The following is a 24,129-nucleotide window of genomic DNA, read 5'->3' on the forward strand; positions in this document are numbered from 1 at the left end:
ATAATTTAAATCAATTTATAGAATATTATTTTGGGTCATCTTTTGGTTTTCCACTACTGAATAGTGTTGCATGATTACACTCAATACAAGGATTTAAAACACATCAAAGATTTAAGGGCACTGAAAAATCTTCCTGAAAAACAAATTTTACTGACTGATTCATTGTTTCCATGAAAAATTACAGTGTGTTTTGGTTTTTTTTTTCTTTTTCTTTTGTTACAGAATTTCACTGGTACAAGACTTAGTATGTACAATAAATAAAAAAGCACCTATATATGTTTAGGTTTGCGAGATAGTGGATGCATGTGTATCTTCCCAACCTTCCATAATAATATAGAATCATAGAATGGTTTGGGTTGGAAGGGACCTCAAAGATCATCTAGTTCCAACTCCCCTGCCATGGGCAGGGAAACCCTCCACTACACCAGGTTGCTCAAAGCCTCATTCAACCTGGCCTTGAACACTTCCAGGGATGGGGCATCTACAACTTCTCTGGGTAACCCGTTCCACTGCCTCACCACCCTCTCACTGAAGAATTTCTTCCTTAGATCTAATTTAAATCTACCCTCTTTCAGTTTAAATCCATTGCCCCATGTTCTACCACTACATGTCCTTGTAAAAAGTCCCTCTCCAGCTTTCCTGTAGGCCCCCTTTAGGTACTGGAAGGCTGCTATAAGATCACCCCGGAGCCGCCTTTTCTCCAGGCTGAACAGCCCCAACTCTCTCAGCCTGTCTTCATAGCAGAGGTGCTCCAGCCCTCGGATCACCTTCGTGGCCTCCTCTGGACCCGCTCCAGCAGCTCCATGTCCTTCTTGTGTTGGGGACTCCAGAGCTGAAAGCAGTATTCCAGGTGGGGTCTCACAAGAGCTGAGTAGAGGGGCAGAATCCCCTCCCTGGACCTGCTGGCCACGCTGCTTTGGATGCAGCCCAGGATATGGTTGGCTTTCTGGGCTGCCAGTGCACATTGCCGGCTCATTTTGAGCTTCTCACCCACCAGCACTCCCAAGTCCTTCTCCTCAGGGCTGCTCTCAATCCATTCTGCACCCAGTCTGTATCAGGATTTTGACCAAACTGTTGAATACATATGATGTCCTCATACAGCACCATTTTTTTTTTTCAGTAAATCCAAATATTCGTAATTTTTTCAGTAAATCCAAATATTCGTAATTTTTAGAGAAAATCTTCCACTACAAATCAAGGTCCTTTTGCCTTTGGGTAAAGATACGAGTAGAAGGGTAATTTCCTGGAAACTGTTTCTCAAACCTCATAAGTAAAAATGTTTGCATTTCTAGGGAAAATAAGCTATTAAATTGGATTTTAAATAAATGCTGAAGCAGCAACATTTAAAGAAATGTTTTAATAAATATGTTTTATATGCTTACATTTCATAATAAACTAAATAAGAGAAATATCATCATACCGTTCATGCAAAAAACGCCTTGGAGAAAAAAGATGTTATGTATTCCCTAAAGATATCTTTGTTCTTGTCTCTTGCTAAATGATTGACAGGGTGAAAAACGAAGTGATTAACTTCTAGCTGACAGAAAACAGTAACATGGGTCTGTAACGATGGCACCTGCGCGTGGCATCGTGTCCTCCTTATCTGCATTTTAAAGCAACAGCTGCTGGGTCTTTTGCAATGTCTGCAGAATTTTGAAGTGAAGCAAGATTAGAAACCACAGTACGTCTTTACTGCAAATGCAAACCAGTCCTCACAAGACCGGGGTTGGACAGAAAGTGTTGGACACATATGAAATAATTATATTGGTGGGTGGGTGTGTGAAAGCAGTACTTATAATTCTTGACATCTATGTAAAAGTACCCTGATACTTCTGAATCAGCGTAACCCAGATGTATGGTTTCACGGTCTACCTCTAGACTGAGACATTTATCTTGAAGATCTTTTCGAATCTGGACACTTTTCCTAAAAGAAGTTAATTATAAAAGGATGCAGATGCCTTATTATTAGGATATATTTATGCAGTTAGACATATCTCTACCAGAGAGTGCTCAGTCCTGCCCACTGGTTTGCAACCTCACCGTCCAAGGCTAATCCTCTCTAGCACATACGATCCACGCTGCTCAGCACTGGGCTCAGGGTCACTATGGGCCCACGTCACATCCTATGACCTTGAGAAATAATTATTTTATGAATGTGGTATACTTCCTCTTTAAAGTGGCTGAAGTACTGTGAACAGTATGTTGTAGTCTCACAGACCATCTTTCATAGCATGACACCAGAACAGCGTTGCATGTCCCGTACAAACAGCATAAGGTGTATGGGGGGGTCTCTTAGAGTCAAAGTTTGCAAGACTCTGTCATGCAAAGGGAACCTAACCCAGTGATGTCTTATCCATGCTGCCCAGAGAAATCTTTGGAGTGAATTGTCTTAAAAATAACCTATCCACATTTGGTCTTGAAGGTAACTAGTTAGTTTGCTCCAAAAGAGAGCTTAGGAGTAAATAAGCAGTACAGCGTGAGCAATCAAGGCCCTGGGTACAAACTGGGCTGCTAGATTATCTGGATTACATAGTCATACCCAAAGAATTGTGCCACAGTAACATATTTCTAGAAATAATATTATTTTGTTGGTGAGAGAAAGCCATACCTAACATATCTCATTGCAGCAGCTGGAATTCATATTTTGGAGTGAAATGAATTCATTAATGTGAATGTGGCTCACAAATTAACTATGATATTTTCTTTGCTAATCATTGATATTGTCCTTAAAATGGCCTGCTAGTTTAAGAATTTCTTTGGGAGAAAATGGCAGCCCTGAGAGCTCTACAGCAGCATGAAATTCCAGGCTGGCATGTGATTTGTTTTAGATATAGCTATGACTGTGATTGTAATTGCCTTGGACTTTCTTAATGATCACTATTCAGAAAGATTCAGACAATCCTGAAAATCAGAACCATTTCTAACCATACCTCTTTGATAGTTGCTTGAAGTACAGTAAGGTAAAAGGGTATTGAATACAGTCAATGATGAAATGTTCTGAGACTGATAGGTTACCCAAAGCTGAGAATAAGATTCAGACTGACTATTTTTAATGCCTAAAATGGACTTAGATGGATTTTAAGCACCGAGGCCTTACTGCAAAATTCAGAGCTCCTACCCTCTTCAGTAGTCACAGTATTTTAAACTACATTTACTCTCACATATTTATGAGAAGCTGGATGTCCCTCTCTCTCATTTAAACATTTATGGAACTTACATTTAAAGCAGAGAAATATCCAGACTGCATTTAAGCCCTGAAGAGGTCAATCTTACTATTCTTTGAATATGCCTAATAAACATACACAAAAGTGCATGCAGAAAAGCCGCAATAGGAAAGGCCATTCCTATTCAAAAATGCAGCTATGATATTTACCTTCTTCTAGTAGTCTAGTGGTTAGAGACTTACCTGAATATGGGAAATCCTAGATTTTGCCACACCATTGACTGAGGAAGTGGGAGATAAAAATACAGTTCCCTCAGCAGACTGCAGGGATTCAGAGCCAGAACTCTCTCGTCTTCATAAAGGGCCCTAACCATCCGGTTGCCATTTGTGGAAAGACATTTTTCACTCCTTTCCTTGAAAGGGCAGTGTGACCAAGGGGAGGTCAGGAAGGTTGAGTTTGTGAGAAAGAAGTTGGCGGGGACCCCTCAACTGGAGGCTGAGGAATGCAGTGGTGAATGAGCTGTCCTGACTGTTATCAGTGATTCCAGGTTGGCTTTCACTGAAGCAGCAATAACACAAGGAAAAGGGATATGCACCTGCTGGGTGTTTTGCAAAATGTGAGGAACACCATCATCACCACCATCTCTTCCACTTACTTTTTAAACAGACACTGCTGCTCAGTAAAGTGCCTGTCCTCACGTGTACAACTTTGGTCTCAAATTCCCAGAAGAGTTGGTACCTAATACAGAGACTAAGCCAGGCTTTCGGCAAGAGTGAGAATACGTATCCCAGCATTTAGTTCTTCCTCTAAGCTAAATCCAGGGCAGTGATGGAACCTAACCCACCCCTAAGGTGTTGCTGTGCTCTGTAAGGGAGTTGCATTAAGGATGCATTTGGCCAAGCTCCCTGCTTAGCACAGCAAAACCGAATTCCCTACTCAACACTTCCATTTGCTGTACGTAGAATTTATGTAACTAAGTTAGGCACCTTGGATCACCCTCTATAGACCATGTTTTATGAGATGTTGTGATGCCAAAGCTGGGCTCCTGTAGCTCGTAATATGGCCTGAAAGTTGTGTACACTTCTATCAGTTTTACGGGTAACATTTGAGTCAGCTGTGCTCACTCTCTCTGCATCCTCACCCCGCTGCCTGAGGATTGCTTCATCCTACAAGCTGCCTTGGAAAATGCTTTTAACAGTCAGTTCCAAGTTCCTCCCCGCATCAATCAGCGATAATGTTTTTTATACAGGCTGCTAAATTCTCTACTTTGACCAAGAGGTCGATTCTCCTTGAATGACACTGAAAACTATTCAGTATGGAAAGTGGTGGTTCAAGGTCTGACCCATTTTGTATTGACTTGGGGGAGAACACGAAAGAGTGTGCCATGTTGCTGTATGGCAACATCAATTTCTTAAAAAATGTGCAGTGAGATCAATGAAAATAAATCAATACATCACTTTAAAAATGGTGTCATGGAAAGAAGTCTCATAGGCTTTCCCTTAAGAGATAAAAGAAGTAAAGAACAGTATTTGCTGCAACACAGTAAACCAAATACAGGGAAAGTCCTACAAAAAATGCATTAACCTCCTTCACAGACTGTCCAAATGGGATTATCTCAAAGCTCACTTACTTTGCTCCCTGTCAAGAGGAGCAGCTCGTCCCTGAGTTTTACTAAATAAAACCTAGAGATTTGCCAAATAAAATGAGATTATCTTCTGCCTACATAGCATAAGGAAAAAGATAAGAATAGGATTTAAAATAAGGTAGGAGTGATGTGATAGCAATGAAAAGATTTGATATTACAAAGGTCTGGAAGAACCTGGAAAAAAAAAATATTAAAACATGGAGACTCACACTACCATGTCTTACTGCAATTTAAACATTTCTTCATTTCCAGTTAACTCGAATCTGAAAGGAATGTTGAAACAGCATTATTTGCATGGTTGTATTAGGTGTAGAAATACGTTTTCAAGTAGTTAAAATTCTTCTGTTTCCCCCATCCCACTTAATTAATTATGAGGGGTGATTTGTCTGAGAAGAAATCAGACGGGAAGCAGAAGGCATTTGTGATGGTTTAATTATGGTTTGAACTGATGTCTTATGAAATTTGATAAAATGGCCAGATAATTGAACAAGTGAGAATTTATCGTGATGCTCTTGTGACATCAAAGTGATTTGTGATGTTATTCAACTGAGCAGAATTCTTGGAATACTAAAATACATCATTGCTAAAGGTGTATTTTTTAATTACCATTTCATTTGCATATTGATGCAAGGACTTGAATGGAGCAATCTTTTAGAGCAGTGTACTCCCATTCTTTCTGAAACCCAGCAAAGACTGAATCCAAATTAAGCTAGAAAAATTCATTTTAAATACACAGCTGGACTGCAAGAGTGGAAATGTGTATCAAGGGACGGACTATAATTTCAAAACACTGCCCTGGGGAACAAGTTCTGAACAGTGGAGTCTCACTAATTTGCTTCTCACTCAACCCCCCAAAACAATAGATGTCTGTAACTATAATCATAGTGAACATCCTCTAGGTTTGTGCATTAGTGCAGCCTGAGTCCTAGACAGCCCAAATCCCATCCACTTCACTCTGAGTTCCAGGCAGACACAAAAACATAGCTGTGAAGGGTTGAAAAATGTGAAACCTAATGACTGTAGCTGGGCTACTGAAGTAATGAAGAGCTGAAAAGTGTGACTGATGAGCTCTTAGATAAAGGATTAATGAGCAAGATGCCTGTAGTTCATCAAAGGACTAAAGGAAATCTGCACAAGATACCTGCTGTATACTATGGAGAAGGATTTGGAGACCAGGAACCACCCGAATATAGCATTAAAGAGACAGATAGAGCAAGAACAGAACAGTGTGATGTTAATCATTTCAGCTCACATGTATATTTCATGTATGTTAACCAATTAGAGCATAAATAAGGCATGATGGAAAATAGCTTGCAGAAGGCCATGACTTAATGTATAGGGAACAGATAAAACATAATTAAAAAAAAAGATGCAACTTGAACTTTTTTTTTAAATTTGAGTTACTAAGCAGATACTGCTGTGTGATGCTTGATCATTGGCACCTCGTGTTATACACAAAAATGCAGTGTACAGGGGTGGACACGGGGACAGGCTACAAAGGAGGAATTTAGAAAAGTTGCCCAGACATGTAAGGGATAGTTTCAGGAAAGCCAAAGCTCTGCTTGAGTTGAGGCTCGCCAGGGGTGTCAAGGTCAACAAGAGCTTTTACACCTACGTTGGCAGTAAAAGCTGAACAAAGGAAATGTGAGTCTGTTGCTGAATGGGGCGGACGGTGAGAGCAGACACAGATAAAGCTGAGCAGCTCAGTGCCTCCTTGTCTCAGTCTTCACCAACAAGGTCTTCCAGGGTGCTGTGCTTGGAGACAAGGTTCAGGAATGAGAATGACCAACAGGAGCTGAGGACTGAACTTGACTCATTGTGCTGGTTTTGGCTGGAGTAGAGTTAATTTTCTTCGTTGTAGCTAGTATGGGGCTGCGTTTTGGATTTGTGCTGGAAACAGTGTTGATAACAGAGGGACGTTCTTGTTATTGCTGAGCAGTGCTCACACAGAGCCAAGGCCTTTCTGCTCCTCATCCCACCCCACCAGTGAGTAGGCTGGGGATGCACAAGAACATGGGAGGCGACACAGCTGGGACAGCTGACCCCCACTGACCAAAGGGATATTCTAGACCATATGACTGGGCTTTGGGCAACCTGGTGTAGTGGAGGATTTCCCTGCTTATGGCAGGGGGGTTGGAACTTGATGATCTTTGAGGTCCCTTCCAACCCTAACCATTCTATGATTCTATGATTCTATGATTCTGTGTCCATTTTGGGGACTTGTGCTCCAGGATGCGTTTAACCCTCGTGTAATAGGAATAGGAGCCATTGTCTCCACTCAAGTAGACAGGGTACTCCCACCAGGGGCCTAGAAGGGAATAGAAACAGGAAATATATAATTCTGGCATTACTTTCTCTTGCTCATAGGAGAAGCAAGATGACTGAGGCCATCATAATTATTGTAATTTTAAGCTACACATGCGCTGGAGTCAAACTGTAAACACTCTTCCTCCATTAAAGCCTGAGGTACAATTTCACAGGCCTTCAGGAAATGTAAAGAACAGCCCCCTTCTACTGAGCATGATTGCTCAGCAACTGAAAACTATAAACATCTCATTTTTCATTTTACCAAACACAATTATCAATTAATCAGCTGTTAGGGAAATCTATGTCAAACAAAATATTGGCAGAGGAAACTTTAGCCTGCCTAGCGGATGGCTGCTTTTATCAGTGAAAAGCACTAAGAAATCAGAAAATAAATTCTAAAATTAGTTAATCAGCTCTAACAAAGTTTCAATTATTCTTGTAATTGAGGATGATTAGATTATTCTGTACACATGCCGGGAAAAATAATTCACAGAAATGCAGAATCTTTAAGTCCCAGACTATCATGATTATCTAAAAAGTATTTCTATTTTCATACAAGTGTTCCTCACCAGATCTAATTAGACTAAATTACTTCTGTTAGTACTTCATTCTTCCAAGAATAGTCTGCATAGCTGATTTTGTAAATTATCTTTACCCCATAAAGTCCTATTTTTCATGTACACAATGTGAGCAGAGGTAAAGCACATCAGGAAAAACATATCCAGTATTTGACTTTGAGAGATTGCAATGCTTCTGGTACAAATATCACTCAGAGAGAATCTTACTGAAGTATTTGACCTAAATGTCAGCAAGTCTTCTTTCTAGCTCTCTCTCAAAGAGAGCACAAGTGGTGTTTGTGCTCACTTCTCAGCACTCCTGAGCCTCTATTAGGAGTGTAGCCTTTTTGGTATGTTATAAAGACACAATTACAAGAAATATTTCCTTTTTGCTGACTGAAAAGACAAAATCCTTGACTTAGAAGTCTATACCTCTAGATTAAGGGTGGAGACAGATCAGATTCCAATAAGCTTGGATTGCTATCAGCTCATTTCCAGAACGGCTCTGGAGAGAATAATGGCACTGAAAACTCCATGGAGTTTTACTTTTCCGTATTCTGCCTCTCATAACAGAAATGGATAAAAGGCCAGATATGTGATATGCTTTCAAAGCAAAGGTTATGGTGATGTGTTTTCAATGGAGTTTATCTGAGTCAACGTGGTTTCTTCACAGAATCATATAATGGTTTGGGTTGGAAGGAATCTTAAAGATCATCTAGTTCCAACTCCCCTACCATGGGGGTTCGTGGTTCCAGTACCTTAATAGTACGACATAAGTTAGGGAGTGAGAGACTGGGTTATCCTTTTCTTAAATATGTTAGGGTTTTCTTATGACACATCATATCTACAGCCAGAGTCTAGGTCATATTAACCCAAAACTTAAGAATTACAAGTACTCTTCTGACCTCATTAGAAAAACTGTCTCTGATGAGTCTCCTTTTCCATTTCGGCTGCAATAAAAAAAACTCCAATCTCTTTTCACACGTCTAATTCAGAAATTTCAGATAAAATTTGACCTCAGACTCTTCAGAGTTCTGTGGCGTAAAGAGTCTCAGATGATTTATTCAAAATATTTTTATCTCCAGTAACTGTAAGCAGGTGTCTTACAATGAACAAACAGCTCATTGTAGTGCTTCAGTACCACTCCATGTCTCTCTAACAATATAACTGTATTTTTAGGTCCTAAATCAATGCCGAATCTGAGCTCCTCAATTCCAGAATGATACCACTTATCTCCCTGGAGGAGGAGCTCAGATAGGATGGAAAATTCTTTGTGTTCTTTAAACTGGTAGAGCACTTCTAAACAGTAACTTGGAGTAAAATTATTGTTAGTGCTAAGGTTTTTGTTTGAGTTATGATGGCATATGACTCCTTGATTCACATTACATTAACCATTAGTTATACTGACTGCAGATGGATTTTACTGCTGTTTGTGGAAGACATAATTATTACTGAATGTTTAATAAAACACATATCGAATATTTCCCTTATTCCATATACTATCTGTCTGCTCTTCCATAGCATAACAAAATCCCATTTCAAATTGGTGTTCCCTGCAGCTTTAATTTAGAATATATTATATATATTTAGAATATATTATATATTATATTTAATGCAGAATATATTTAGAATCCAAGGAAATTGGTACAAAAACGAATGCAAGTCTTTCATGTCATGTGCTGGAGTATATTGTGCATTTCCGTAAATGGAAAAAGTGCAACTACAGCTACTTAATACTTTCATAAAATTTCCTAAAAAAGCAGCATTGAAACCTGAGTATAATTGAAGTGTCATTTCTTCAAAATTCAATCCCCAACAAACCGAGTAGGGATTTTCCTTTCACTCATCTTAATGCAAATTAAGAACTGCTGCACTGAACCAAGGAAATTATAGCAATTAAAAAGTTTAGGGAAAGGAAACTTTGACCCTTCTGCACACTGCCCACATTAAAAAGGAATATATTCTTATGTTTGTCCAGTGCCTGATGGCTTTGGGATGGCAATACAGAGGAAGTAAAACTAAAGTAGCTTAAGAAGCACCTACCGTACAACTCTTTCACACTCCATTAAGAGGAAAACAACCTCATCTTCTACAGGCTCTAAATTCAGCAATGGTTCTTGCATTCAGCTGGATAATTTTCAAGTCATTAATTCAGTCAAATTCACTATTATTTCATACCTTTAGTGAGAAAAATATCTTGCCTGCTGATGGTTATTTCTTTTACATTTTTTCCTACAGATTTCTTGCAGCCAAAGCTGTCATAATCCTCCTTAAAGACAAAACTATCTGTTCAATTTCACCCAAACTTTTAAAATTGTTTTGATATTCTTAAAAGGAGCCTATAGGTGACTACTGCTAACTGAATCACTGTCTACTACATGTACAGCAGACAGACAAAAGCAGATAAATTGATTACCGAAGACAAAGAATTTAAAAGATATCCCTGCATTTCTAATGATGTTTTCTTTAACCATTTTCTGAATTTTAGCAGCAAACAACAAAATAAATGAAAGTAAACTAGAAAAACCATTGAAAATACACAATCCTGAAAGCATCAAGAAAATAAAAGATGATTACATTACCACAGTAACTATAATAAAATCATACTTATTGATAAGCCTATGTAAAAAGGCAACATAGCATTAAGATATTCAGGCGCTTGCTGAATGAGATCAATTGACATGAAAGAATAGTTCTTTACCACAAAACCAGTGAAACTTGCCTGGCTGCTGGGCTTTATTTCTGTTGTGTATGGAAGCTTATAACCTGTGCTGAGTGCCTGTGGTTACTGCACTTGCATCAGGAGATGTTGTGAGCTGTGGACTTCAAACTTAGCCATCATCTTCTAGCGGTAACCACTAGATCTGGCTGGATGGTAAGCCCAATGCAGAAATTGATATGAAGTGTGCAAGGGTCCACTTCTTTTAACTAATATTTTGTTTTTCTTACTGATATTCTAATTAATTATTGAAGTATAAGTAGATGATAAGATTTCCAGAGACTTAACAAGATCATTAGGTTCTGGTTCAGTTTTGCAGAAAGATCTGCTAAAGTTCACGAGACTTTCAAGATGAATCCACATGCAAATATCAATGACAAAGGAAGAATTCTGATTTTTATTCCTGGAACATCTCATGATTCTGACTTGAAATCAGGGTAAAGACTGATGCCTCTAATTGCACTTTTGTTTGGGCTTATTTTAACCAGAATGAAACCATGTGAATCAGATCTGAAGAGGTGCTGTGCACTGAAATCATGCTGTTCCTCATAACTCTAGTAGAGGCTTTAGGGACCTAGTTCTGACCATGCTAATGTCAGTGTAGCTCATCCTTTTTTTTTCATAAAGAAGTGCAAGTGTGACATCACGATCAGACACTAGAGTGCTAAACAACAACAATATATAGTGTTAAAATCTAAGTTATTTAATAATGTGATAAATTTGCTGTTACATTAGTAAGAAGTGGCTCTCAGAAAGATCTGTCTGTAATGTCATGTCTGGATGAGACACTGGGGCAGAATAACTCAGAGTGAATGAGTTCCAGGATATCTCAGAGGACATTACTTTCACAGCTTCTGCCTGCAGCAGAGCCTTCTTGTCACAATAGCTCTCCATGGATGTGGCAATGCTCTTACTGCCAGTATAGAAAGGACAAAATCACTTTCACTGCTTATCCTGAGAGGGCGATTGCATTTTGAACCTCCAAACTACGTTAGAAACATTGCTCCTACCATGTTTCCTGCAGTGCTACTGAAAATGGTTTTGAGTCTTAAACCAGAGATATTTTTCAAACCTAAACTTTGCTTCTTGTACAAGAATAGTTCCTGAGGTATTCTCAGCAACACGGATCTTGACAGATAAACAAAACTTTACCCCCTTAATTGTTGGGTAACAATCTGACTGGCTGGGTACCAAGGGGAACAGTAGAAAGGACTGAAATGTGGCTTCGTATCTTGAACCATCTGCAAGAAAGTGGCAAAATACTGCTTGATGGCCATTATTAGGCAGTGCATCCATTTTGTGATTGATAACCTATGATCCTTATCTGTAGAAATTGTATTACAGTCTCTGCAGAAAGGAGTAATTACAACAGTCAGTCACTGCAACCTCTATCTGGATTCTAAAATGTCTCAAGGACATGAAGAAGAGAAAGTGTGTCTGCAGAGACAGTGCTTTTTAAAAGGGAAAATTACAGACCTTCTTTGGCTCCCAGAAAGAAAGGAATATTGATACTTCTTGGAAATGGAGACGACACGTATCTTTAGCAGGACACCAAGGTAAAAACTATTCCAACCTGGCATAACTAAAATCGAAGTGGTTAGAAATATGAGGTTACAAAAGAAAAATCCTTGTATTCCATCAAGCAGCGGCTTCTGTCCTAATTTTTCACAAAGCTTTCAGCTGCTGCCCACTATGCCAGGACCTTTTTGAACAACTAGGAGGAAGACATGGGAGCAGAAATAGCAGCACACTATTGCCTTCTCTGTAAGCAGTGGTTTGTACAGCAGTAGGTATTATGTGGTGCTGGCAGGTGTATTGACAATTATAGCAGCACAATATATCGGGTGAAGGAATGGGGTCACCTACAAGGTCAGCAGAAAAGCATAAGAAAAAGAAATAGAAATTATAGAAAGTAGGTGAATGTTTCATTATCTTAATTCCTATTTAGTAGGGAACATCTGGCAAACTCTTCACCAGACAGCTCTGTTTGTTAGTCTTCTTTTATTCGCTACATTTGTAGATAAAGAAATTAGAGTAAGTACTTGTAAGAGAAGTGTGACCCATAATCAGTCTTCACAAGACAAGAAGTTGGAGGCATGGCAGAATGCAGATGTATACATGCACACATATATATGTAGGCACACAGATACGTTAATCTCTGAAATATTTTTTAAACTCCGTTTGCTCTGAATATGAGGCGTATTCAGAGAGGATCAAATCCCACCTGACAAGACTGTGTGCGAGAGGGACAAAGACGGGGCAAGCAGTGCAAGCCCCACATTTGCCCATCAGCCTGCTGGTGCTGGTTCCCCCATGCTGAGAAGGGTTCCCTTGGGCAGCAGCTTCCCCTACTGACCAGCATCATACAACGACCACTCACACCAAACTTAGCAAACTAGCTGCATCTAAAGCCAGATCTATTCAACATGATGCCAGTGAGGCCTGGAAGGACCTGGTATTTCTGTTTCAGGATTTTGTTCCCTGTTACAAGAGTAGAGTTGCAGAGAATGACCCAAAGAAGTTGCTGAGGTGCTCCCTATGAACCCCATGCCCAGTAAGCAAGTCCTTGCATCATTCCCATGCTCACTGTAGTTAATACAGTCATTTCTATTTCTGATGAGAAACAAAAGGGTCATCAAAGCCCAGTGGCACTCTCTCAGCCTCATCACTTAACTTAGTTGGGCTCCCTTCTCACAGGTGGACTTCCTTGTGGTGAGACGAAAGATCCTCCTCATTTATCTTTATTGGAAGGCACTTCAAATGGGAATTCCCACTGCTCTTTTCAGCAGAGTTATGTCGTGTTTCAACACTGTTCTCAGCTTTTCTCCAATGCAGCTAATTTGGAGAGACTGTTTTACAGTGTCTTTATAACTTTTCCATGTATGATTTCAGGTAGAGAACTCTTTAATAGGGCCAAGCAGTTTTATCATTTTCTCTCACATTGGCCACCATGCTAAGAGCCTCTGCTAGCTTGTACCGTGACAATGCACATATTTAGATTTCAAACTTTTGATAGTATTCCCACAGCTTTTCTTTCATTGGGTTTTCTTCTCTATGTTCATGATCCAACTTACTGTCTTGTACTTTTCCAGCTGAGAACTGCACAAACTGACGGTGTCCTATTATAGCTGTTGACATGGAAACATCATAAGAAATGGTTTGTTGGATAAGACTGCTTTTTCACATAGAACAGACACAGCTTAAATGCATGTTTTGCTGACTCACTTTCAGCCATTTTAAGCCACAGACAGTTTATCTTCATTGTCACTTTCCCCCCCCCTGCACTGACGGATCATGTTCTGAGTCTCTGCTTAGAAATAGGGCTGTCTGAAACTGTGACTGTCTTGGTTATAGAAATTTCAAACAAATCCTATTCCCACACGTGGACAAGTTCTTCATCATCATCATCTTCTGGCTTGGAAGTTATTCTAGCTGACACTTTCCTGCCGGATAAAGATCCGAACCAAAAAGCAGATAGTCCCACTAGGGAACTGGAAAGTAGAATATATATGCAATGAAAAGCTATTAAAGCATCGCTTAAGAAAAGAAAAAGGTGTGTTGCTTCTTTAGAACAGACATCACGTCAAGCACATTACCTGTTCTGGGACATTATTTCAATAACTTATGAAACAGAACAATAAGGAGAATGGCCAGAAGTATGCACTACTTACTCCTACTGAAGCTGCTAATAAAAAAGCTGTTTCGGCAGGCATTAATAATTCAGCACTGAGGATAGCATTTCAGGTCTCAGCCAGATATTTCATATCTAACAAGTTTTACTGATAATGTAAAGATAAGATGAATTCGACAAGAATGGCTTTGATAAGGAGCTGTTTTATATTCTACGTTATATTCTGAACTTTAGGCAAGAGCTTGTTGTCTGAAATTACTGTAGGCTGCAGTTTATTCACACGGGGCTCCATCCTTCGAGGTGCTCAGTAGCACACGCATTAGCTCTTAATCTTGAACATAAAGTATGCAATGATTTGCAAAGCCACAACCAGATAGAAATAAATCTGCTTTTTGTACCTCGTCGGCACAACCAGAGAAACATCCCTTGCTAAAAGGCTTGCTGGGATGTTGGTTCATGCTACAGCTAACAATGCATCACGCCATGTCTCAGGAGGGAATCAGTTGGACTCATTTCATACCGGGTAGCTAAGACTAGCAGATCTGATAAACATGAAGAGGTGAAGGAGAGAGCTGGTGTCAGAAGCAGAGATGAGACTGTTTTGACTGATGTGTTTACATATTCAGTTTTCACTCTCCATTAACTGCTTCTTCTTTGTCTGAGAAACGTTATTAAAAATTGCAAAGTAATCTCATTTTTCCTAACTGCTCATTACTAGCAACACTGCAAAAAAATACCAGCTAAATAAGAAACATAGGAAGTATTAGAAAAAGCTGTACCAGCTTGTGCGGTGGCTAATAGTTCCAATCAACTATATACCACATATATCGATTTTCACAGTCCTAGGGTATAGGTGAGGCATATCAGTATATTTACAGCCCCACATTTCAGGGAGGTTTCTTTTACCACCAAAATGCCATCAAACTATATGCCTGAAGACCTTTGAATTGTGACTACTCCAAGATTAATAATTCCCACATTCATCTTTCAGCTGAGAGTGGCAACACTGCTGTGTGTCTTAGTCAAGGCACTTCAGTTAAAGATCTATGAAAACTTCACGGGTATGATACAAAAAAGTGTGAAAAGCTCACAGCTTCCATTGACATCAGTAAGAGGCCATCTCAAAAAAACCCCAACGTCTCTCCAGATGTTCCCTGCTCTTCAATTTTCAGTTAAATTTTTTAATTTCTCATTTAGTCTGAATGAGAAAAAATTTACAAATTTTTTGTAAATGCAAAAAAAAAAAGATCCTTCAAGCACATAAACAGCCTGACTTTCATAAGAAAATATTGTATCTGCATTGCCAAAGACAAGAGTTGCACATTTTCCTTCTTCATTTTACAGATAATCACAGATCCTGTGAGCCTGAGACTTTAGCTCTAAACATGAATTTCAAAATAATAAAGAATAACTACTGCATTTCTATTTCCTTGGTTCTGAATCTGAGCAGCTCCCACTAAAGCCAGTGAGAATACTGGTGCCAGCAGGATCTGGAGAAGACTCAATATTCAGAGAAAGAACAGCTAAAAGGTAGTAATTGAATATTCAGAAACTCATAGTTAACCAGGACATGTGAAATAAGCAACAGCCCAAGCAGGTTTCAATTTTCCAGTCTGAAATGGCATTTCAAGTGCAACAGCCCATTTCATGAGAGTAGGCATACCTATCTGACCATTTCCAAACATGTCTGCTAAATGTTATCATAAACCCCAGCTTTCTGTATTATGCCATTTAGCACAGATTTTCTGAATGCATGTTTCCATTCTGTGCTACAATTTGGACCGTTCAATTGCCTAGGAATAATCCGAGGTAAGTGAACAAACTGTACTAACATTCCACTTTCCTCCACTTACCGTTCAGTAAAGAGAATTCTAATAGTTTCTATCATGCCGTTAAAGTACAGGCACGGCTATGTAAGCTCTAGCTATTTCCTCATCAAAACCAAACAACAACGTCTAGGTGCCAAACTCACTCACATTCACTCTCCAGAAATTTCGATTGACCTACAGTGCTCCGAATCCTGAAAGAGATGTACAGTGTGATGCCATAGCTGGAATCATAAACTCTTCCAGCTTGACAATCAGGCACTGAACATGAGTGGATCCTTAAAGTGCTAACAAAAGTTGCAAATGAATTTAGAATGAATCCAGGGAATAAGAATATGGAGAATAAAACAGCCTATTAAAACAGGAGTGTCAGTATTCCAAAGCTACGTTGCAGTGTCTTACTGAAGCACGCAGCAGAAGCACCCACAGACAACAGCCAGAGAGCCTGATGTTACAGGTTCTTCAAGATACGTGTATGCATATCCTGTGTGTGTATGTGTGTGAAAGAGGAAGATACTCAGTGTGGGTGGGATTCAGGTCACACAACTTTAAGTGTCTCCAATATAGATGTTTACATCTCAGCTAATCACCTAAGGCTCTTTCCACTCAACTGTGAGGAATAGACATTTTTAGGGCGTGATTCGCCTCAGCAATTTTAGATGTCTACTTCTGGATGAGATGAATTGTGCTCTGAAAGTGCCAAGTGCACTCCACTGACTCAAGAGAGATACTAGGCAACTAGCTTAAGTGAAAACGTTCACAATGCACATGTGGATATAGCACATATTTAACATTAACACATATCTATTTGGATTTTCTTTTTTTTTTTATATATATATACACACATATATATTCTCTCTCCTTGCAATGAGTATTTAGATATGACCATTTCATACCTCTCTCTAGTTTCCTCAGCACCTCCCTCTGAAAAGCCCTGATGAAATTTTATCTTTATCAGATTTTTCCTTCCAGATCTACATAGTAGAGCTTTCCATCACCCAGTCTGACATCATCACGAGTTCAGATTTCACTCCCAGGATGTCTCCAAGAATTGCATTTCTTGTACGGATTTCAGACTGCATCACAGCCTGCTGTGTGACTCTCCCAGGAGAATTTTGCCCATGGAGCCTTAACCCGATGCTCACTGGCCTGTGGGGGTTCACTGCCTCAAAGAAGACAAGGAGACTGAACTGTGGCTGTAACAGACATTACATAAAACCAGACCCGGATGCCAGATTTGATCTTCACAAACTGTCTCAGCCAAACTTCAACTGTAACTCAGCAAAGTTCCCAAGTGAGAATTTCTGTGATTTGTTGAAAATCAAAGTCTCTCCAAGTGATATGGCATCATGCTGATTTCTAAGTTCAGGAAATATGTATAAACGTGTCTAATGCCTAATGGAGAATTCATTGTGCTAGAAATCAGAGTAAACAACCCAAAGTACCTCAACCTTGACATCCTCTCAGTTGCTGCTAAGTTGCTATGGCAAATCTTCAGATTCTGTTCCTCATGGCTCAATAAAAAAAATGAACCAGAACACACTCATTTTTAACACATAATGCTTTGTATTTGTACAGCACACATCTATCAAAGCTATGAAATGCTTAGCACTAATTCCAGCTAGAAGAAGACAAAACATAGGGGACTAAGAGACACCTGTTCACACTGTGCACAGTTTTTATAATCAGTGCAGCATGGACTGGAACAAAAAGATTCATCTTAAACTTCCTCATCTTATTGGGAAGAGGCTCTGCCCTCAGTTACACTTCCCACTGTAGCGTTCTGCCCTGGACAGTTGGTGGAAAGGCAGCTGCAGAACCACTTCTTCTGAAATTACAGCTGGATCTAGCCCTGTCTCAGCTCTGATTTCCATACCCACCTTTACAGCCAACTGTACAATTGGCATTGAGTTGATACATGTAAAAGTAGTGCAGAAGTTGAAATGTCTGCATTTCAGCAAGCTCAACCAGTCTCTTTATACAGGGCAACAAGTAGCCATGATTAGGTGGAATGATGTTTGGTCACCGGTGGCATTGAACAGATTTTGAACAGTGAAGTGGCAATAGAAGTCTAGGCTGTGTGGAAAGCTTTTGAGTTGTTTCTCCAGAGTGATACACCTGCACAGTGCCTGTTTGTGGCTTTGGACAATTGGAATTTTTAATTATAGACATTATTTCAGAAGCTGTCTGGTTTGAATAAAGATTAAAAAGTGCCGTGGCTGTTTATTCTGTTTATTCTAAGCTTATCTAATTATTTTTCATCTGTAAATCAAAAACAGACTGTAAGAAGGCAGTTCTTGGATGCCAGATGATTCCTTGAAAACCTTTCCTTTGTACACCTAGTAGGAATTACTGAAGTATCTACTTTTACCCTAAGAAATCTAGCACAGATACTTTAAGCTCAGGAGGAATCTGGTAAATCATCAGGAAAAGACCTTCATCATGCTTAAGCTCCCCTTTTTCTCCAAAGCTTGGCAATTTTATACTAAAGTTTCCATGTCTGCTTGCATTTGCCAGGCGTTGTAAAGGACTGCTCTTCTCTGATGTTTAACTCTTCAAAAGGCTGCCATGTTCCCTAGTCTGTGGGTTAAATAACATGATCTGGCATTTGCTAAGAGTATCAATAGTAACCACATGTAGCCTGATAAATTTGACTATGGATCTGGACCTAGACGGACAAAGCAAAGCACATATCTATTTGAAAACAACCAAACATATAATCCTACAAAAAACCCCTAAAAAATATAAATATCCTAAAAAATATCCTAACCTAAAAAATATAAAATCCTACAAAACAGAGCAGATTTTAAAACCTTGAGCCAGAAAGACAAAAAGGAAAATATGAATTTGCATAAGAGATACTAAAAAACCTCTGTGTATGTATATAGTTTAGCATTTAGCTGGTGACGGGTTTATTCACTTCACTCATTAATCATGAGCTGATGGCTGAATTCCAATGAATTAAAAAGTATAATAGCAGAAATTTTTACAGCCTCTCATTTCAGTTACTGAATTCAAATTAAGTTCATTCACTTTCACTAACAAATAAATTATAAATAATAAAATCTGCTATGTTTCATCTCTATTATTTCACTTTTTGCTTTTCTGACTATATTTCTGTTCCTCAACTGAGAGATTTAGTGACAAAGAGAATTTGGGCTCCCAAAAGAGTTAACAGCATTTCCTACCACTCCATCCTCCCCTGAAGTCTCATAATACTTTGTCTTTAGTGTCATGGACTTTCTGATAACATCCCAATCAGACGCATAGTCTGTGATATAAAAGGAACAGGTAGCACTGAAAAAGATTTCCTGGGAAACACACCATGAGGCATCAGAAAGACAGACTGGGATGAAGAAAGAAAAAAATAATGCAAATCAGAAACACCAGAATATGCACAGATAAAGGATCATGTCAAAGAGCTACACAATTTCTTCTGAACAAATCATGGAATCATGGAATGGTTTGGGTTAGAAGGGACCTTAAAGATCATCTAGTTCCAACTCCCTGCCATGAGTAGGGACACCTTCCACTACACCAGGTTGCTCAAAGCCTCATCTAGTGGAAGGTGTCCCTCCCTGTCACAGGGGAGTTGGAACTAGATGATCTTTAAGGTCCCTTCCAACTCAAATCGTTTGTGATCACTTTTCTGTGGTTGTACAAACCGCTTAAGTGTGATTTTTAATTGCTTTCAGCCAACTACTTCTAGTTCTACATTCAACCCATTATGTCCATATTAAATTTTACTTCATTTATTGTAACTTCTTTTACATATATCAATTAAAAATGCTATGCTATTTTAGTAGGGGCTGGATTAGGAAATCACAGACTGTAAGGTAAAGAAGAAAACCTTGCATCCAGTGAACCCCCCAACCTCTGTGCAAATCTGCTTAGAGAGCTTTGCTTTTTCTCACCCTCTTTTCTGTTGGCTTTTCAATGAGCAGATAATGACATTTATTTTCAATTATTACAACCTATACGGACCTTAATTTATTTCCTCGCACTGCCTAGAACACAGTTATTTACTTTGATGAAGCGCTCTGGCTAAAAAATAACTATGCTTGCACTCAGTGAAGGACAGCAAAATCACTACATCCCAAAGAATGGAAAACAGCTAACTTAAAACATAAACTTGGCAGTACAGCTACAGGTTTGCAACATATGGTAATTTACCTCTAGTTCTCTTGCACATGCTGACCAAAATAATCCATTGAAACAGAAATGTCCTGAGTTGTAAGAATACAAATTAAAAACCTAAACTTCAGGCATTTCACATGACTCCCTGGCTGTAAAGAGTTTATCCATAAAGTGAAAATTGCAGTCTCTGAAAACAAGCACATTTCTGAACCCACATTTACTTTCTTTCTTGGTGCCAAAAGTAGACAGAAGGTACCTTTGTAATTAGTGTGTATGATTTGAACTAACAGTGCCTAGCACGATGCTGCAGGCGCTGCTGCACTACGAACACATTATAATAATATGGAAAATACAGAGTGTCTCAAACAGACTTCTTGGAGTTGGTCACAGCCAATGGTGTAGGTTTGACTGCAAAAAATCTATGCTAATAAAAGTGACTGAGGCTTTTGAGGTTTTCTGTTTGAGAGGTTTGGGGCATTTTTTGGAACAACTCTGGAATAAAAGAACAGTTTTTACATTTATAGTTTGGGAAGTGATATTTAGCTATGCAGCTAAGATATCAAAGATTCCTGCAGTGAAGCACCGGGGCATATCAGCTTGGTGAGACAGACCACATCCAGAATTCATGAACTGGCAGAAAACCAGGCTCGTCGCTGCGTGCAGAGCAATACCGTACGGAAGAACTAGGTTAGTCCAGATGCAGCACAGATGTACTAGCCTGCAAGCTAACAAGCCTCAGTTCTCAGCAGGGCTTACCAGGTCAATGCTGATACAGGGGTAATTGAGCTTTGCTGCAGCTCAAATCAGTAAGTCGCTCAGGACCCTGTGTTAGCCCTTTGCGTGTAAACCTCAATTGACTTGTTGCTGGCTTGGACTTTCAGCACCATTGTTCCTCCCATTTTGGGTTCCTGGCTTACCTCGAGCAAAGTAAGCTTGAATCTATCCCTACATGTCCAATGAATGTAGCTTATCATAAAATACAAATTCAGGGAGCTGACCAAAGCTCTTGACAATAAAGTCATTCTGTGTTCGCTCTGAAAAAACCTACTGCAGGTGGAATAGCTCCAGAAGTAAACACAGAGATGGAGAGGTCAGAGAAGGTTAGAGATGCATGAAAAACTGTGACTCTTCCAACCTGACCTTGCCCAACAGCAAAGTCACTAGTAACAGTGATCCATATCCTTTCTTTCCTCGTTCTGGCAGCAGCAGTAGTACCAATTAGTGCTTCATCTGGTTGCTGCCCACTAGAATAAAATCATCCATGCTAACATTTAAGTTTTCCTTCCTTCTCTCCTACCTTACCCCTTCATGCTGAGGGCATAATGACAAAATGTAGAATTTAGCCTTAATTGGATCTCTGCAATGTTATCACCTGAATTAGCTCCCCCATGAATAATTATCACTGCCTGGAGGCTGACAAATTGCTTTCCTCTACTTCATGATTGTCAGGAATTTCAAATTATGTGCTGAGCATGAGGGGGGGGAAATGAAAATGAAAAGCCTAGAGAAGCATAATTATTAAGATTATTAAAATATTTGTCACGGAGTCCCATAGTCTCCCTGAGTCCCAAAAGGTATGAGTGACAGCAAGAACTTTGCTAGGGGCAATTGGGCAACACCTGGTCTTTCAGCCAGCAATGACTATGGCAATAGACTTACACAGTCAAAGCAAAACTAACCACTGCTACCACCCAGCTAAGGCTTAGGCTGTTCCTGTGTTATTCACTACTCCATTTAAGTTCTGTACATCAGCTTGTTTAGCACCTCATCTGCATATTTGATCTTGCTAGGTAGATGGTAAATTCTTTGTAGCACAGAGTGGTAGAAGGGTAAACATATGCAAGGAGATCGCAGCAGATTGTCATGCATTTAGAAGAGCAGATAATCGTCCTTGCTTTGTAAGAACGAGGTCTTGGGGAAAAAGTGCTCTTTATGAGAGCAATCATTCCATGTCTGAGCAATGCGTCACTACGCCGCAATATCCATCTCAAGATATCGAAAGAGCTGACAACTGGTAAGAAATCTTCATCTCATAAAACCAAATCACTATAAAAGTATAGTGCTCTTTGAAAATGGCTCGAAATGATCAGATTAAGCAATAGGGCTTTATCCAATTTTCACATTAATGATGCTGTGCTTGTAAGATTGATGCATTTCTCAGTTCAATTCAATGCAGTTCCTCAAACTTCTTTCCCACCTCGCTGAACCCACAACACGCAAGTCAGGCGTAGACAAGGTAGCTGCTGACATATTCCAGGAGAAAGCTCTCCCTGCTCACCTGACATACAGCGACCTCTTCTGATTAGTCCTCAGGGAGCCGGACCCAGAACTCATGCTGTGATTCATCATCTGCTCACGCAGGTCATGGATTTTTGCCTCAAACCGAGCGTACTCTAAGGAGATAAAAAAAACAGAGAATAAAGATATTTTAGTTTTCTTGACCTATATAATCATTAGGGCTGCTAAATGCAAGTTAATGTTAAATTAATGAGTGTAAGGCATGTCCTGAATATTGAGGTTGAATAGAACCTCACATTAATATATTATCTTAGGTAAATATATGACCTCTTTATTGTGATACCTGAACATTTCAGCACTGACCGTGTGAGAAGTCAAAGAGCTAGACCTTCTCTCCTGCAGTTTCAGGAAAGGAAAGGAGGTTTAAAGTGTGTTACCAAACAGCTTTCAGTTTGCAAAAACGATGTTGAAAACAGTTTTCCACTGTGTCATTTCTTCTTCCAAAGAATGAGATACCTTGTTAGGGTCAGACGTTACTAAAGAGTCAAGCATTGAGTATAAAATCCCACCAAACTGAGGAAGATACATCAAAGCTAATTATCCCTGAAGGAGCTGTGAAATTGTTGTATGAGCAATAAGCCACTTTATTTACCGAGCCTGTTTGAGGACCAGGCTCTGTTTGTTTTAAATAGGTAGAACCATAGCTGGGTCTCAGGTTGGGTGATCCCAGAATCTCCAGACCTGTTTAAGCTGCATAAGAACGGCACAAAACCAGTTTTCAGACCTTGCTCTCCTCTATAGCTCTCCTGGTAGCTCTGTGAAACATTGTGACCTGCTGAGCAGCAACACGGGACCAGCAATGGGGCAAGGATTCAGCGAGAGGTGCATGATTTGGTGAGGCTCCTCTCTGAAAGGACATATCCCTTGTACAGCCTGGTCACCGATCCCTCCTGCTGGCATGTTCCTCGTGCTCATTTTGTGACCTCATACGCCAAGTTTTGGGTTGAAGAGGAAAAGTTGAAGTTTTGGAGACAGGCTCTAATTCCTTGAAACCGACAACCTAAATGTGATGCTCCAGCAACCCAGAGAGTCATAATTCAACCTAAAACCAGGAAATCTACCAACGTGAGCTAGAAGACTAACTTGAGGGGGTGGACAAAATCCATTTCAGTGAGTCAGTGACACTTTGAAGAGTAAGATGTTGCAGACTGATGCCAGCAAAGAGAAGATGTTCCCTGTGCCTCTGCCTGCTTCAAAAGGAGGGTCTACGTTTCAGAAACACAGTGAGTCCGGAGCAGAAGCGAAACCAGCACTCAAGTTTTCCTCCCTTAAAGGATGGAGGTACATCCCACCAGATCACATCACTTCTCAGTTTAAGCAAATACATCTTTACTGTGCATTTATAACCTATTGGTCTGCTCCCTGTTTGTTGCTGTTTGAGCTGCACGAGAATGCTGTAAGACAGCAATATTCTCATTTTCTCCTAGTAGAAATCTCAGCATTATTGTTTGGTCATTTGCTGTTCACGCTGGCTCTGTTCCCAGAATGTCTAGATGCTTTGCAACAACAACTAATTCATTTTATTCAGTGCCCTTTAACTTTTCATTGGATAATAACATCTGACCTTTCCAAGATCCCGCATTTTGCATAGATGGTAGCTACCTTCAAGCTAGCTTAGCAGGGTAGTTTTATTTGGGCTTTTGTGTTTGTTTTTTTTTCCTCCTTCTTCTTACTTGATGCATTTTAACTCCTTTTCCATTGAGCTTCTTTGGCATTACCTACTGAGTTTGTTAAGTGACAGTGGCTACTTTGCCAATCAGCTGGGAACCACTGCTGTGATATGAGACTCTTCAGTCTTCCCACATACCTATGACATCAGTGACTGCAGTTGAAATTCTGCATGTC

At 39.7% G+C, this 24,129-nt stretch overlaps 1 protein-coding gene across 11 annotated transcripts in view; it reads right to left on the minus strand.

Annotated features, from left to right (window-relative positions):
• Positions 1 to 24,129, minus strand: part of DLG2 (discs large MAGUK scaffold protein 2) — a 1,082,159-nt gene that overhangs the window by 79,496 nt on the left and 978,534 nt on the right. For 10 of the 11 annotated variants that reach the window (XM_086614508.1, XM_086614488.1, XM_086614523.1 and 7 more), the window contains one exon: positions 22,265 to 22,379. In XM_086614508.1, coding sequence (XP_086470634.1) covers positions 22,265 to 22,379 — 115 coding nt within the window. Of the gene's footprint in view, positions 1 to 22,264; positions 22,380 to 24,129 lie in introns of those variants that run through there. The other variant, XM_086614538.1, reaches the window with a different exon arrangement.

This window comes from Tauraco erythrolophus, chromosome 1 (genome assembly GCF_009769465.1).
Source record: "Tauraco erythrolophus isolate bTauEry1 chromosome 1, bTauEry1.pri, whole genome shotgun sequence".
Lineage (NCBI taxonomy): Eukaryota > Metazoa > Chordata > Aves > Musophagiformes > Musophagidae > Tauraco > Tauraco erythrolophus.